General features: G+C 45.1%; 1 protein-coding gene across 2 annotated transcripts in view; it reads right to left on the bottom strand.

The window, feature by feature from the left end:
• PRKCE (protein kinase C epsilon) overlaps nucleotides 1–16,220 on the bottom strand; it is a 488,848-nt gene that overhangs the window by 304,817 nt on the left and 167,811 nt on the right. For both annotated transcript variants that reach the window (XM_087436820.1, XM_004436690.3), the window contains one exon: nucleotides 7,677–7,740. In XM_087436820.1, the coding sequence (XP_087292946.1) occupies nucleotides 7,677–7,740 (64 nt within the window). The remainder of the gene's footprint in view (nucleotides 1–7,676; nucleotides 7,741–16,220) is intronic.

Here is a 16,220-nt window from a genome sequence, read left to right on the forward strand (position 1 = left end):
TGGTCGTCATTTAGTGGCTGCCTACTCCAGGGAGAGTCCTCAAATGGAAGAGAGCCTCTTCGGTGGTCCCACTGCATCCTGCTCTACCAACAGCTACCCAACAGCTACAAACATTATTTACTGCTTACAGGTCTATTGCTAGCCTTCTTCTGTAAGAGTACAGATGCCTGAGAGCAGGGACCATGTTCATTAGCTCTGCACTCCCAGGACCTGGTATATCTTACATAAGCAAATAAATGATGCTTCCAGTGAAGGAAACTGAGGATGAAGGGGAGACAGAGTAGGTGATTCAGAGATATTTGTTCTCATCTGTGTACACGTGGGCAAATGCCTTCATAGTCCCCCACAGGCTCACACCAAAGGTTTATGATAAAGAAGGGTGATAAAAGCCATAGTGTTGGCTCAAATAAGATGGTGAATGTATTTGATTGTGAAAATATGAATGTTTCAACAAAACTAGATAATAAGGAAAATCAATAAAACTGTCAGCACTGGCCAATTTCAACTAGATAAAAGAATAAAGTAATTGGTCCTGAAAGACGGCTCTCTAAATTAGGTTAGATGAATGGAAATACCCCTTTCTTTTAAGCCAAATCACGAGGACATCAACAAGAGTAAATGATTAAATTAGAGGCCTCTTTGACCCAGTATGATCTGAGCTGCAAACATGAATTTCTCAAAACAATCTTCATTATAAGACACAGGAATGGTATATAGCAAGACAACAGATAGAGAATTACAAGCCATGCCAGGAAATACATGGCACACTTCTTAACTAAGGATCTATTATAAATCCATCCTTTCTACACGCTTATTTTTTCATCATGACTATTCCTTCTTCAATTACTTCATTAGTAAAACAGGCACAGAAGTCAATAGAAAATGCACATCTCTGCTCCCATAACGGCAGGGGGAAGGAGGCTTCAGTGGTGATCCTAAAGAGCTGTGCTCTCCAAACGCTCAGGATTCAATTCTGTTTTTCATCTGCTAATGGTTGGCATTTGGTGTTGTTAACTATGGATGATTCATTTCAGAGGAACTGCTGTGCATCTAGAGCCTATCTGGAAGGAAATGAGGGTTTCTTGGCTTATTTCTCATCAAGCATTTTAGCATTGTCTCTTTGTGACATTATAAACTCCTTGGTGGGGGTTTGGTGCTCACTGCTTTCAAGCTGACTCCCCTTGTCTCATCCGGTGCATATGGTCACTTCTAGGAACAAGCATTTATGCCATCAGGACAAAAGATGGAGCCAAAAATCTGGAGACTAAAAGTCCCACACCCTGGGTCTGAGTATCAGCAGCAAGTAGTTATGATGGGAGGGAAGGTGGGGTGCACACTGCAAAATCAATGTTTATGAACATCTGGATTGTGTTTTCACTCTTATCACCGCTGAGGCTGTTCCTGTATTCCACATGCTACTGAAGAATCCAACATGTCCATGAATGTCTGGGGAGCCTGTGGAGTCAGCAGGACTAGGATCTTATTGCCTAAGGCACCTCACAGGAGGGAGACCTCACAGGAGGGAGACTGATCAGCGCCTTGGAGCTAGTGCCTGACTTTGAAGTCCCCTGTTTAGGAAGGTTAGGGCTCTCCTTAACCTCTCAAGCAATGTTTCTCATCAGAGACTGAACAGAATTTGAAAAGAGAAAGAGTGGGAGTGTCCGGGCTTGATGCTGGAACACCAGCTACATAGGCTAGAGAGGAGGAGAAGGCTGAGGGTAGTAGAGTGTTTACCACAGGACTCCATGAGATGGCTAAGGGAGAAGAGAGAGTGAGTGCAGAAAAGACCACAAAGGGGTGCCTGTGCCTGGGCTTGACCTTCAAATCACCTAAGTGTCATGCTTATAAATTGTGATCCCTCAATGTCCCAGACTTGACCAAACTAGAACATTCCTCCTCCGTGGGGGCCAAGGTGGGTGAGAGGTCTTAACCATGAAGACGCATCCAGAAAGAATTGCTTTCAACCTTCAAACACAGCTTAATCATTTAAGGCATTTCATTTTCTTGCTTGCATAGCATGAAAATTTCTGTCTGCAACACTGATGACTGTCTTTATTTAGAATCTCCTAGAGAACACAAATTGCCTCTATTTAATTTAACATGTCTATCCAGCCTTACCTAAAAATAAGAGCTTCAAAGCTGTCTTTGATAATGATGACATGATCCCCCGCTGCTCAGAATGGCCTCCCCACTTCTTCCCTGTCAATCCAGTCTGCCTATCTTTTCCTTTTCAGACCAAGCCCTGCCTCTTCGTTGAAGTCTTCCTGGGTTATTCTAGCCCCAATTTATTCCCATTTGGACAATTCCTGGTAACACCCAATTAAGCACTCAATGTGATATTGCGTTTCATTGTTCTCGAATGCTTTTGTCCTGCAAGTAAGTCTTGGATTTCTAATTGAATTGCAAGCTCCTTGAAGGCAAGGCCATGTGTTATACTTCTTGTGAACAGGATCTCTCTTTTTCACTTCCCTCCCCACTTCCCATTCCCCAAACCAGCACAGGCACCAAGCTGGGCACATTTGTTAAAGTGCATTGGTGACTATTGTTCATTTGAACAAATGGTTCTTTTTAACTATCTGATAATCAGATGGCATTGGATTAAATAATGTAGAATTTTGAAGGAAAAAGGTAGAATTCCTATGAACCAAAGCTTCAGTGGGACTCTGGCATCTGAGAGACACTATCTAGATAGAAATTGCCCACTGGCTGAGGCAGAGTTTCAAGAAGTCCTCCACATCTATTTCAACCCTGAAGGCAGTGCTCTAATGCTTACCATGGACAGAAGGAAGATTACGAACCTGCTGGGATCTGAGTCAGGTCCAGTTGCAGACCAAGACTTAGTCATGGACCCATCTTACAGAGAGCCTGTGAAGGAGGTGACCGTTCCTGAACTGGGACCAAGGAAGTTTTCATTTCTTAGAGAATGGAAAAGAGATCTGCTTATTTATGAAAAGGACTCTCTGGGTCACCCTTGGATTCAAAGCCAAGAATTTTAGCTTTATATTTCTGTAAAAAAGCTGTCTGAATAAAAGAACTAAAATAAAAAGAGCAGTGGAGAGGTCTTCGCCATGTTGGCAAACTCACCATTGAGGCCATGATTTAGAGCAGGGCACTGGATCATAGCCTGGGGCCTGGACCCAACAGAGCCGTGTAATCAACCTTTCGGCCTTGGGCACATCACTTGACCTCTAATGTCACCATCTCCCACATGGAGGTGATACTGTCAGGCGTGCTCTACACACAGGTTATCATTTCAGAATGAAGCAAAGCTGGTTTGATCATGTCGGTCTGTCTGTCTGTGCAACTTGAAAAAAGTCCAGAACAGAGCTGCAAAGATAAGTTAAGATTTCTAACTACCCCTTCAGAAAGGTTAAGGGATTTGATTGATTCAGCCTGAAGAGGAGATTTAATAGCTATATTCAAATATGTGAAGGGCTTTTACCCAGGGGCCGGTTAGAGTACAGGACCACATGTTCTCAGTCTGCACTGAGCAGAGAGGGCACCAGCCCAGGCTCTGACAAGGAGAGGTTGTGACAGCCAGGGCCACAGGACACAAACAAGCTAGAGGATGTCCTGGGAAATACGTCACTGGGGGAAGGATGGGGAAGAAAAAGAGAGAGAGAGACAATGGGGCAGAACTACAGCAAGGCCTGAACTCTGCAGAAAGCAACCTCATAGCCCCTGCCACATATGTTATTCTATCAATTGTCTCTGTCACCCTGCTCTGTTCATGGATCTTTTGAACATGCCATGCCCCAGGGTCAGAAACCTGCCCTCAAACTATTTCTCTAAACTGTTTCTCTGAACCTGCCTGCTGCTCCTTCATGGGCACCGAGTTAGAGCTACACCCACCTTCCTGCTCTCAGGTCGCCAGGGCCTTAGGATATTCTCCGAGCATCTCCTATATGCAAGGGCACTGTCCTCAGGCACAGTTCATACAGCAATCCTATCATAGTCCCCATCATTATGGGGGAGAAATCTGAAGCTCTAAACTAGTAAGCACTAGAGCCAGGATTTTAATCCAGGATTGATGGACTCCTACGTTCTTTCCAGTCTATCTGCTGCCAGTGCCAGAGAGGAGACTGAATACTGTCTGCAGTCACAGGCTGCACCAGGGGAGAGAGGTGGATCCTGCCCCCTGCTCCTCATCTTCCTCTTCCACAACATGCAATCACTCCAGAACCTCATTTAACTGCATTATTTGTGATGTATGTGTTGTAAAAATCATTCAAATTTTTTTGTATCTTCTGCATTTTATTGCAGAAACAGTTTAGTGATCCAAACATACCAGCGAGACCTACTTCTCGTTATTTCCGTTGTTGCTTAGACGCGGAAGAACTCTCCCAGGTGAAGACTACACCTGGATGGAAGGCAGGGGAAAAAGAGCCTAGAAATCCCCAGGTCCGACTGATTGCCCCTCCTCTGGGAGCCTGCAAATCATGGCGCACTGTCATAGTATGATAAAGATTAGGAATAATATACAAATTACATCACAACAAAGGAAGAAATACTAACTAGTATGCACAGCAGGAAACAATAGTTTGCACATTTGAGAATTACATTGCTGTTTATGTTTCTGTTACCTGAGCTAATTATGCTCTGACTCAAGTATCTGGTGAGCCTGTAGTGTTACGTTTACCAGGAAGCCACAAGTGGTTATACTTATGATAAAAGCAAAACACTGAGAGGCATCTGAGACTGAGGATCACACACGAACATTCTGAGGAGGTTTGCTACTTGGGATAATGCAGGTAAAGGGCCTCACCCAGTACCTGTCAAAAAGAGTCCAGTTCCTGTGAACCCTTCCACCTGCTACAGATATTAGCCAGCCCTCAGCCTTGAGCTCTGATGTCTATTCGAATTATTCCAAAGGACAAAATTGCATGACCAGAAATGACCTTAACTGTCATCCAGCCTGACCCCTTACATCTGGGGTTAGGTTGCCTGGTTTAATGAAAGCACACACCAGTCAAATCCCATTATGATGAACTGCACAGGACATGCAAGCAGTGGAATTTTATTAGACAGTTAGAAATCACATTAGCTCCAACTCTAGCAGACGTAAACGTCCAGGCTTTCTACAGTGTGTTAGCAAGAAAAAGAATCCTTTGGCACATCCTAGAAGAAGGAAGTGTATTCACACAGTCTCCCCCCACACACCTTTCTCTGAGTTCTTCAGTATTAGCATGTGTTGTAAAGTTTGTGCAATTTCTATGAATATTTTTTTCCATTGATGGGACTGGAGTGTTGGAGATATGTGAGTTGAAGGGATGCTTGATGGCAGAATAATAGAGTGGTGAAAACGTCAGCTATGCCTCATGCTGCCTTTCTTTTCACCTTTCATGGAATACAGAGGCATTTTCACTAAAGAAAGGGACTTAAACAAGAATCCGTGAATGTCCACAGTTTAGCTGTGCCAACCATGTAATGCACTGGACCCTTCCCATGCAACCTAGGTAACAAATGTTACCTCCACTCCTCTACTCACCGTCCCAACCCTCCCAAAGACAAAACTGTCTCTGGACCAGGAGCCCTCAGAGTCCCAGAAGCAGGACTGGGAGAACAGATGTGTAGAACACAAACAGGGCACAACAACATCAGCTTCTAGGAAGAGATTGCTGGAAGTCCTTCCCATTATCCAGAGCGAGAATCCCAAATCCAGAAACAGCAAGAAAAAAAGAGCAGAAAAATTTCTCCTTTTCTTCAGAGCAACACATGCTAGCACTTTACAGAGTCTGGAATTTCTGAAGTAAACTCTATTTTCTTGAGATGAAAGAGATTAAAAAAATAGACTAAGAATTCAGCCCAGTGAAAATTGCTTTGGCCATTCACATGCAATCAGCTGTAGAAGCAAGAAGAAAAAAATCAATTGCTTCTGATTTATTTATTCATTCATTTGTCCATATCCTTTCCTTCTAATGTTAAAAAGGATATCTTCTGTAATTTTGCAAGTTGTTTATCTTTACAAAGAAAAAAAACAACCCAAGCCTCCCATTGGTTGCCTAACATGTTGACACAGGAAATACATGTTTAATTATCCCGTTGCATGTAGATTACGTAAGGAAAAGGGGGATTGATTTTGCTCATCAAACATTTCGCCAGTGTCTACAATTAGGAGGCCGCTGTAATACTTTTAAGCCTGGTGAATTTGGGATCACATGCTATGTTAGAAGCAAGGTAAGGCTTCAGCTTACTCAGTATTTTATTTCTTAATCTGGGTGGTCGGTACACTGGTGCCCATTTTATTATTCTTTAGGTCCTTTTGTACATATTAAATATTTCATACTAACTATTGCTAAGTCCTCAAATCTTCTACAATAGATTCTATTCTGGGCTGTTCAGAGCTGAGAGCAGAGAAGGAAAGTTGGAAATGCCAACATGTAATTGCAACAAAGAACAGAAAATGTAAGACGCCAATTTTGAAAGGTTTAAAGTTTTAAACCTACGTCAAATAATTGAGATTAAAAGAGAACCAAATTGTATTATGAGCCTCATATACACATAATTATTGAATTATTCTGAACACTTGTTGAAACTGGTGATAAATTAGCCAAATGAAAATCATCAGGCACCACTGTCAAGTGCATCATTTGACCAGCTTCTCTGAATTTGCTTACATAATCTCTCCTTCCCTTGCTGAACCTTAAACTAGAGCTTCATCTCTAAAGTAGGGGAGACCATGTGGGGTTGTGACTTAGCACTATAATCCCAGTCTTCTGGTAAGATGCTGTAAAAGGCCCAAGTCTTCCAGCCAGGAGCTGAGGGAGCTGAGTGTTTGTTTTTCTTTTATTTTGTGGCCCCCTAAATCCCATCTTTTTTCACTGCCAAGAGGAACTAACCTTGGTCTTATGATCTTTCTGCCATGACGTTAAAGCCAACTGCTCTGTCCCCCTGCCCACAGAGAGAGGAGAAGAGGAAAAATTGTCCCAATAACTAAATTTCAGTCCTAATTCCCACCATCCCTAGAGCCCAAGTCTGCTACCATCTCCCTGTTCCTGTGTGGACAAGGTGTTACTGTCTAGTCTTCCCTTCTACCCTGACTGCTCAGGTCTCATCACCCCGCAAGCCTTTAAAGGTCATAAATGGGCAAAGACAGGATCGAGAGAAGAGGGGCTAAGAAGAAGAAAGAAGGAAAATCTGACTATCAAAGAACATCTACACCCTGCCCAATCAGCCAGTGGGGAGCAGACATTCCCTGACCCCATTACTTCTCTTTAAGAGCAAGACTTTTGCTTGCATAAAAAGAAGTAACACTTCTATAAAAGCTCTAAAGAAATAGGATTCTGAAACTTGACACCTTATTTGTTTCATTTCTGAATACTGTTAGACCAGCTGGTTTTACTTCCTTCCCACCACACACACACAAACCCCACGCAAGGCTTCAGGGAGAGGCTGCCGCCCCATCGAAGCCTGCCTCATGCACCAGCATGCAGGAATGCCTGTGTTATGGGCCTCATTTGGTAAGTCAAAAATCTTCCCTCTGCTCCACCAAAGTTAACAGATGGCTGGTCCCTTTTGGCACACAGGCGTAAGAATCTTCAAAATAACCTTTTCCTTTAAAGTGTGCCAATTAATTAAATGTCACTGTAAAATGTGCCAGCCAAGGAGGGAAGAGACAAACCGGAAGACAAAGAGCCAATGGAAGAGAACAAGGCGGAGCGGTCACAATCTCCTACCTTCACCCGACGACCCCGAGAGATCGATGATCACATATACTCTTCCTTCTGGCTCCAGATCAATCTGCAATTAAGAAAATGACAGTGACTCTGTTAGTGTGTTATGGAAGCAACCTGATAGTTCCATGACAATTCCAGCCAAACTGCTAAAACCTATTAAGTCACAGCTCCAGTCAATTCATCAACTTAATGTGTCAGGTGCTAGGTGAACCAGGAACGAAGGAGAATCAGCATTTATAGAACGTCTACTATGTTCTGGATACAGTACTAGAAGGTCTGATACACACCCGACAGGTAGTGTCATCCCCATGGTTCTCAAATGGAAGTGATTCTGCTGCACAACGGAAACTTGGCACAATGGACACGACACAGAACATTTTGGAGACACAAAAATATCTGGAGACATTTTTGATTCTTGTGACTGGAGAGGAAGTGCTGCTACCAGCATCTAACAGGTGGAGGCCAGGGATGCTGCTAACTATCCTACAACACACAGGACAGTCCCCACAACAAAGAATTATCCAGCTCAAAATGCCAATAGTATCTAGGCTGACAGACTGTGTTATCTCATTTTACAGATAAGGAAACTGTGCTCAAAGTTCCAAGGTAGGTGGCAATGCTGAGATTCTGTCAAGACGGTCCAGAGAAACCCATGCTCTTTGTACCACACAGACTGCTCACAGGAGAAATAACAGAAGCATGGGACACTATTCCTGTTCTCAGGGTGTTTACAATCTCACGGGATGGGGGAGGGGCACCTAAAGACACCAGAGAACAGTGCTGAACGCAGCTTAATGATGAGGGACAGAGAATAACTGATCAAGCATCAGGCGAGCCAAAATCAGTGTAGAAGAGCAGTCTGAGAAGACTTCATGAAGGCAGCAAAGGGAAGGCATTCAAGGTGGAAGAAACAGCATAAGCAAAGGCTGGGAATGTGCGTGGTGCTTGTGCGAGACTGAAGAACCCCCATGCTCAGGCTGTGTGTTGGCACATGCGTTTTGCAAACCCACATTCCACCAGGGTTGTAAAGAGAGAGCCAATATCACTAAAATCTTACCATCGACCTTCTCCACTCACCCACCTTCCTCCCTCCCCACCTCCAAATCCAGCGAACTAACTTCTATGCAGAGCCAGGCTGATGAAATCATAGGTCAGAGGGCTGGGCCTCTTGTAGGTAAGACATCTTTGCAAGATCTAAACTATCCTTACAGAAACTGTGTTCTCCATGCTAGAGGGAAGTAACTCCGGAAACCCTGGATCACCAAGTACCCCTGGTAGCCTACCCCACATCCACAGTCCCATCTGGCTACGCAGAGCTTTAACTGGCTCATACTGCCAGGCTTGTTTCCCCAACAAGCTGTAAATTTCTTGAGGGCAGGAACCACCCCCCCCCTTTTCTTTCTCATTGTCCCCAGCAAAGCACAGCCACTCATTTAGCATGCACTACTGAGGAAAGGTCAGTCTGATGAGCACCTCCTCCTCCTTCAAGGTTGAGGTCAATTATCGCCTCCTCTCTAAAGCCTTTCCAGATATTCCCAGTCAGAATTAATTACCTGCTCATTTGTATTCCCACAGCGCACATATATATCTTAACCCTGGCTCCAATAAACTGTAATCCATTGTCCATATGTCTATCTCCTCTGCTAGACAGAGTGTGAGAACCATAGTTGCATCCCTAGTGCTTAGCTCACTGTCTGTCAGTCAGGAGACACCCAGTAAACAGTTGTGCAGGTGGGAAAAGGCTCCATGTTCAGAACTGCCAGAGCTTATTCTGGGATCACTCACTCCTCCAAGTCCCAGTCCCCAAGAAGGCAGGCAGGTGATCTGTACTAAAGGGACATCTAGGCGGGACATTCAGGCGGAAGGGGAAGAAGAGGCCGCCATACCATGAACACCACATACTCCTTGAGGTAAAAACCTCACCCTGAACTGATGTTGTCCAGGTCCCTCCCCTCAACATCTCCCTCCACTCACAATCCCAGTTCCCCGAGCCTCATGAGCCCCACTTTATTTCCAGACTCAGCCTCTAGTGGTTGCGAGTGCTTAAAGTTTCCCTCAAAATTTCATTTTCAGGGGTCAGCCCGGTGGTGTAGTGGTTAAGTTCGCATGCTCCACTTCGGCAGCCTGGGGTTCATGGGTTCCGATCCTGGGCACGGACCTAGGCACCACTTATCAAGCCATGCTGTGGCAGGCATCCCACATATAAAGTAGAGGAAGATGGGCATGGATGTTAGCCCAGGGCCAATCCTCCTCAGCAAAAAGAGGAAGATTGGCAACAGATGTTAGCTCAGGGCTGATCTTCCTCACCAAAAAATATAATTTAAAACAATTTCATTTTCATCACCAGGGGCCTTCAGCACTTCATAGGTGAGGCCGCTGGTGACGTGTCAGTACTCCATCAGGGCAGGGAGTGAGGGAGTGCACGGAGCTCACAGGTGGCCCCACAGGAGCCATTCATCTGAGTTTGGATCTTGAGCTTGGGATCCAGGTGGGAACCAAATAACAAACCGGTGATGCCATGAGATGACTTTCCCCATCCTTTCCACCCAAGGAGTCTGCAATTTTAGGTTTATGGGTAAAGAAAATATACTCCAGCACCCTCACCACTAGTACTACCCACCCCCGCCCCGCACCCCATGGCCGCAAGCATAACCCGGCCCCTGCACTGAATTACAAACAGGAAAACCAACAGTCAGCTCTGCTGATCGGAGACAAACCAGAATCCTGTCCCTGCCACATTTCAAAAATATCAGGGGCCCCCTTGTCCAAAAGCATGGAATTTAAATAATGTATGCCTTTTAGAGATTAGATCATCCCTATTAAACCCTGCCGGCAAAATGAAACACTTTCTCATATCCTCCACGGCAGAGATTTCCCACGACTGTGGACTTCACTGGCGAAGCACAATGCTATCTGTGAAAAGCAGGGAGGAGACAGCAAAGGAATGAGATGGGCTGCGAGCCTATCCGAAGGCAGGCAGCATGCCTATCTTCACAAAAGGGGAGTGAGAACTGGCGGCAGGGGGGACAGGTCATTGACGATAAAATGTATTAGGATATTAACATTCAAGATAGCAATCAGAAACCATTTTAGCACCCACTGCTGCCTCGATGCCGATGAACTGCATTTCCAAACAGAAAAATAGAAATTAAGCTATTAAACATGCCAAAAGCAACAAAGAGCTTTGCAAACTGGGCAGATGGCCGCAGAGCGCTGGCTGAGCCCCAGCCAGCCGAGCGACAAGGCTCTGAGAATCCATCCAGGGCGGTGCGACGTTAGCGTGGATGACTGGAGGGGTTATCGGGTACAGGAGGTGGTGGAATGTGGTGCAACTTCATGGCCAAATTAGTTTAATCACACATTCTGCTCACACTGACGTGGCCTGGAGAATGAAGCAATGGAGGTGCCCAGCCCTGCACAACCCCTGCAAACTGTCAGTCGGCCTCCCCACCAAGCAGCTGGCACGACATAAAAGCAGGCCTCCTCCCTCCTCCCAGCCCTTCCCAGGGTTAGTTCTAAGCTCCTTCTCCTGCACTCCACGTTCCTCCCAATTCTCCCAGATGTAACCCTAATTATCAAACCTCCTTGAACGTCATGCCTTTACTTGATGAGTCTTCCCAGCTACTCTGGGAAGTTTGACTATGTTTCTTTGACTATGATTCTCTTTCAACCTCCAGTACCTTGGTGACCCCTCCAGCTGAGGCCAGAAGCAAGGCGGGAGAGCAGTGGGGGAAGCAAACACAGTCATTGGCGTCAGACCTGGGCTGAATCCCAGTTTTGTCCCTTACCAGCTCAGGCAATTATTTACTCTCCCAGAGCCTCAGCCTCAATCTCTCCATCTGTGAAATGGGTTGTTGTGAAAATTCCATGAGACATACCTGCAAAGCACTTGGCACTCAGGAGATACTCAGTATGTGGTGGTTAAGAGTGAACTTACTGGCTCCGTGGCCTGAAGCAAGTCACTACCGTCTCTAAGCCTCAGAGTGCTCCTCTGTAAAATGGAGTTAATAACAGATCCTGTGTCGTTTGGGCTGTCATGATGTTAAATAGATAATCTATGTAAAGTGCTCAGCATGGTGTCTCGCATAAAATACTCAGCAATTGTTGGTGCTGTTGTTATTGAAAAGCCAAGGTTTCAAATCTGCTACTTAGTTCCATGCTCTTTTCACTACATCAAGCTTTCCCCCAAAACAAAAGGCATTTTCTTGACCAAAGTTGATGTTACATGTTATTCCAGGACATTGGATAACTTTATAGTGTTGTGAATATCAAATAAAGAATGAAGGTAAGAGTTCTGTACTCAGCCTTGGGAAAAGCCAGGGACAAAAAACGGCTACAGCCCTGGTCCTTGGAGGGCCTTGGAGGGCCATGAGGTGCTCACGAGAGGAGGAGGGGGAAGGGAGGTGACCACACGCTGAGTGCCCATGATGCCTCACACACTGTGTTGAGTGCTCTACCTGCATTAGGTCACTTAATCTCCTGCGAGGCTCGCAATATTCCCTACTTTCCAGATGGAAAAACTGGGGCTAGGAGAACTTTAGGCCAGATTCCCACCTAGCGCTGCGTGGAGCACGCAGGAGAGACGACTGACAGAGGTCTCGTCTCAAGCCCTGCCTGGCCCAAGAAGCTTTCTCTGACACCACACTCCCGGGTTCTCCTTCTTCTAAGCCTCTGGCTCCCCTCTGTGGGTTCATTCTCCTTCTTGGATGCAACTGACTGGCTCCCCAGCCAGACCGGTTTAAGGCTGAGCAATGCCTCCAACACCCTGTCTGCCCCCAGAGCCCCTGGGGAATGTCTGGGCCTCAACAGAGCTCCACTCATCTGAGTTAGCAAAAAGGCCGTGGGGAAGAGTCCAACCCAGAGACCCATGAAAAAAATCTCTGAAAAGCAAGACTCATAGGCACATTTTTTGGCTGGTGCCAACCATTCACAAAGCACTTCACACACATTATTTCATTTACTCCTCACAATTAACCTGTAAGATAGCGAGTATTATTAGCACCATTGTACAGATGAGAAAACTGAGGTTAATGAAGATAAGTGGCCAGTATAGCAGGCTAGTGAGAGCACACCACTGCACAGCCCCAGGGGACACCACTCATGCAGTAGTCTCCGTGAATGAGTCCCCCGGAGCTGGGCAGCCCAGAGGTGAGTGGCAGAGTTAGAACTCGTACCCTCAACTCCTGACTCTCAGTCTAATACTCCTCCTACCAATATTCCTCCTGCCCAGCGGGAATTCTGACCACCGGGCTAGCACCCCACCAATGATGCAGCACTGGGCAGCCCACTTAGGTGTTACTGCTGTGTGTCACTGTCAGACCCCAGTGACCCACAGGTGTCTGCGTGCCTGTGTTTTGAGGTGATCGAGTTCAAAGGAGGTCAGAAATGCACAGTCACACTTCCCCCAGACTATAGGCTCAACTTTCACTGGAGACGTCTAGGCAAACCTTTCCTCAGAGCAGCCCACAAAGGTCACACGTGCCCATTCTGAGTTGCACTTCCTTTTCCGTCTGTTGTTGGGCTTAGAAAGAGACAAAAGGTAGGGAGTGGGTCAGAAAAAGATGAATCCAGAAAGGATGAGAAGGAGGAAGAGAGGCTTGTGCTGCCATGTTCTGCCAATTAAGTCCTAGATAACAGACTGCCTCTCTTTTACTTGGAGGAGCACGGGGAGTGAAGGAGGAGGAGGCGGAAGAGAGAAAAGAGAAGACTCAGGGCTTCTTTCCCAAAGCAGAGGAACTGCTGCCCAAGTCCTGCACCCCCTTGATTGCTGGCCATTCTACCCTGGAGGCACCTCGGGCACACTACGCTCCGCAGGGGCACCTGGTGTGGAAGAGGCAAGCCAGACAGAGCAGGAGACCTTCCCCCCTGCAGTAGGCGTCCTCCTGGCTTCTGCTTTTGGAAAGCAACAAATGTTAAGGCACTACAATGGGCAACTCTTGAGCAGCCGCTGGGTGCTGATTTTGAAGTTAGCAGCTAATTAAACTAAAGACTCTTCATTTGAGGAGGAGTTTGCTACTAGCCCTATTGGTAGAGCACACTGACTGGTTAAAAAGCAGAGGGTGCCCATGTAATTAAATATTTTAAGAGTTCCACTCCATTAACAGCTTCCATAGGACTTACTTTCATAAAATAAGGGGAAAGGAGGATCAGCTCTTTCTCAACTACCTTCCATTGCAGCGCAGAGATATTATGCAGGCTTTAGTGTACATCCCTGCAGGGCAGAACCCTGTCTGCCCAGCACGTGGGAGGGATTTAATACATATTTGTACATGTTGGCTCAATGGATGAATGGCCTGACTTTCTGGGTCAGGGTCTACACTGACTGGGTCTACACAACTGATTTATGGAGATAATTTACTTGGGAAGCCATCAACCTGAACACAAATGTTCTGAGCAGCTTCATTCTTAACACCCAACTACTGGAAACAACTCAAATGTCCAACAACAGGTAAATGACTAAGTGAACCATGCTGCATCCATATGATGGAATTTTACTCCACAACAGAGAATGAACTACTGATCCATGCAACAAAATGGATGCTAGGAGAAACAAACCAAATACAAAAGACTGTACAATTCCACTTATAAGATGTTCTGGAATAGGCAAAACTAATCTATAGGGACTAAGAGCATATCGCTGATCTCCTGGAGGTAGAGGTGGGAACTGAATGCAAAGAGGCACTGAGGATCACTGAATGATTTTGTCAGCATTGTATTTTACAATATTAAAGTATATATTCAATAAAAAACAAAACAAAGAGGCACAGAGGAACTTTCTGGGAAGATGGAAGTTTTCTATACGTTGATTGGGTGGTGATTACTTGAATGTATACATTTGTCAAACTGCATCGAGCCATACACTGAAAATGGATGCACTTTTTTGCATGTAAATTATACCTCAATGAACTAGTTTTTTAAAAAGGAAAAAAAGAGTCATCGTTTCGTATAAGGATTGCTCCACAATCTTCCTTTAAATAACAAATCATCTTCCCACCCTCAGGGCATTTAAAATTTCATATTCCACTTTTAACAATAAAAGGGTTCATTCAGAGTTTTTCAAGAGTACATCTGTCACACAACATAATGTACACCTACCTGTGTGGGCACACATTCACACACCCACCCATGTGTGCAACATACACTCAAGGCACAACCACCTTCTTCTGTCTTCTTCCATCAAAATACAATAACAGCAAGAAAAACACATCCAAAAATGTAGGTTCAGAGCCTCCTGAAATATTTAAATCAGTCTTTGTGTGTGTGGATCTCAATTTCCTCATATGTAAAACAAGACAACTAGACCAGCTCTAAATTGGCTTTTAATGACCTTAAGATCCATGAATAGAGGACTGCTTACATAAATTATTATACATTTGGTAGATCACTATGCAAGCCCTTAAAAAAGAATGAAAAGATCTAAATGTACTGACTGATATAGAACTCTCTGGGATATATTAAGTGGGGAAAAAAGCAAGGTGCAATGCGTTTATTATGCTAAGCTACCATGTGAATAAAAGGGGTATGTATGAGAGTGTACACACACACACAATCACACGCTTGTTCCACACAGATTATCTCTAGAAGGAGTCTTAATCAACAGGAAACAGGATTGGGGGACCAGAAATCAGGAAAGAGGGCTGCTTATTCTCTCTATGCTCTTTTGAACCATTTGATTTTTTAAATCACGTTCCTGAGTGAACTTGTTACAAAATTTAAGTCAATACCTTTTCTCACTAGCTATTTCTAACCTACAATCCCCCAGAGAACAGCTTGCTTCGGTTGCCAGACACATCGTAAATAAACGTCCCTTAAAACTGGCTGGCACACTGCTTTCCCAGCCCCTGTAGCCAGGTCACGGGAACCAACCAAGCAAAGTGGCAGCCATCATCTCCATGCGAAAGCGCCATGGGCTGGACAGGAGGCTTATGTCACAGATCCTAGCTCTCCATAGGCCGCCAACGGAGTAAACTCAAGTTAGCACCTGCTTCCTCTTTTCAACAGGCTCAGAAATAGACCCAGAGCTGCCTCCCTCTGATGACAGAGGTGGCTAAAAACAAATAACTCTATGTGTACGCAAATGCTCTCCTGCGCTGAGAAAACATCCAAAGGTGCCAAACCTAATATTGAGAGTGTGAATGGTTTACAAAGCATCACCCCCGGGCACAGTATAGTTCTTCTATCTTCTTTCAGGGAAATGGCAGTGCACAGCTGTGTATCCTAAGAGAAGATGGTGAGTGCAGACAGCAGGAAATATAGCCACTCACCCACAGTGTTCTGAAGTGAAAAATACCACTACCAATCTGCACTTTGCATTTTGCTTTACAATGGTCTCTCTCACTTGGGGGTATTTGTATGTATGTGTTTTATCCTACATTTCCTATTTTTTACATTAAGCCAACACATTGCCATGATTGAGATGAAAAACTCAGAAGCTAGCCTACTTGGGTTCGAATCCCAGCTTGCCTGTTACAGGCTATGCGGCCCTTGCTTAGATTTCCTCATCTATAAATGGAGAATGTCAGTGGTACCTGCCTGATAGTGTTA

Source organism: Ceratotherium simum, chromosome 11 (genome assembly GCF_057802395.1).
Source record: "Ceratotherium simum simum isolate JZ-2026a chromosome 11, ASM5780239v1, whole genome shotgun sequence".
In the NCBI taxonomy this organism is placed as follows: Eukaryota; Metazoa; Chordata; class Mammalia; order Perissodactyla; family Rhinocerotidae; genus Ceratotherium; species Ceratotherium simum.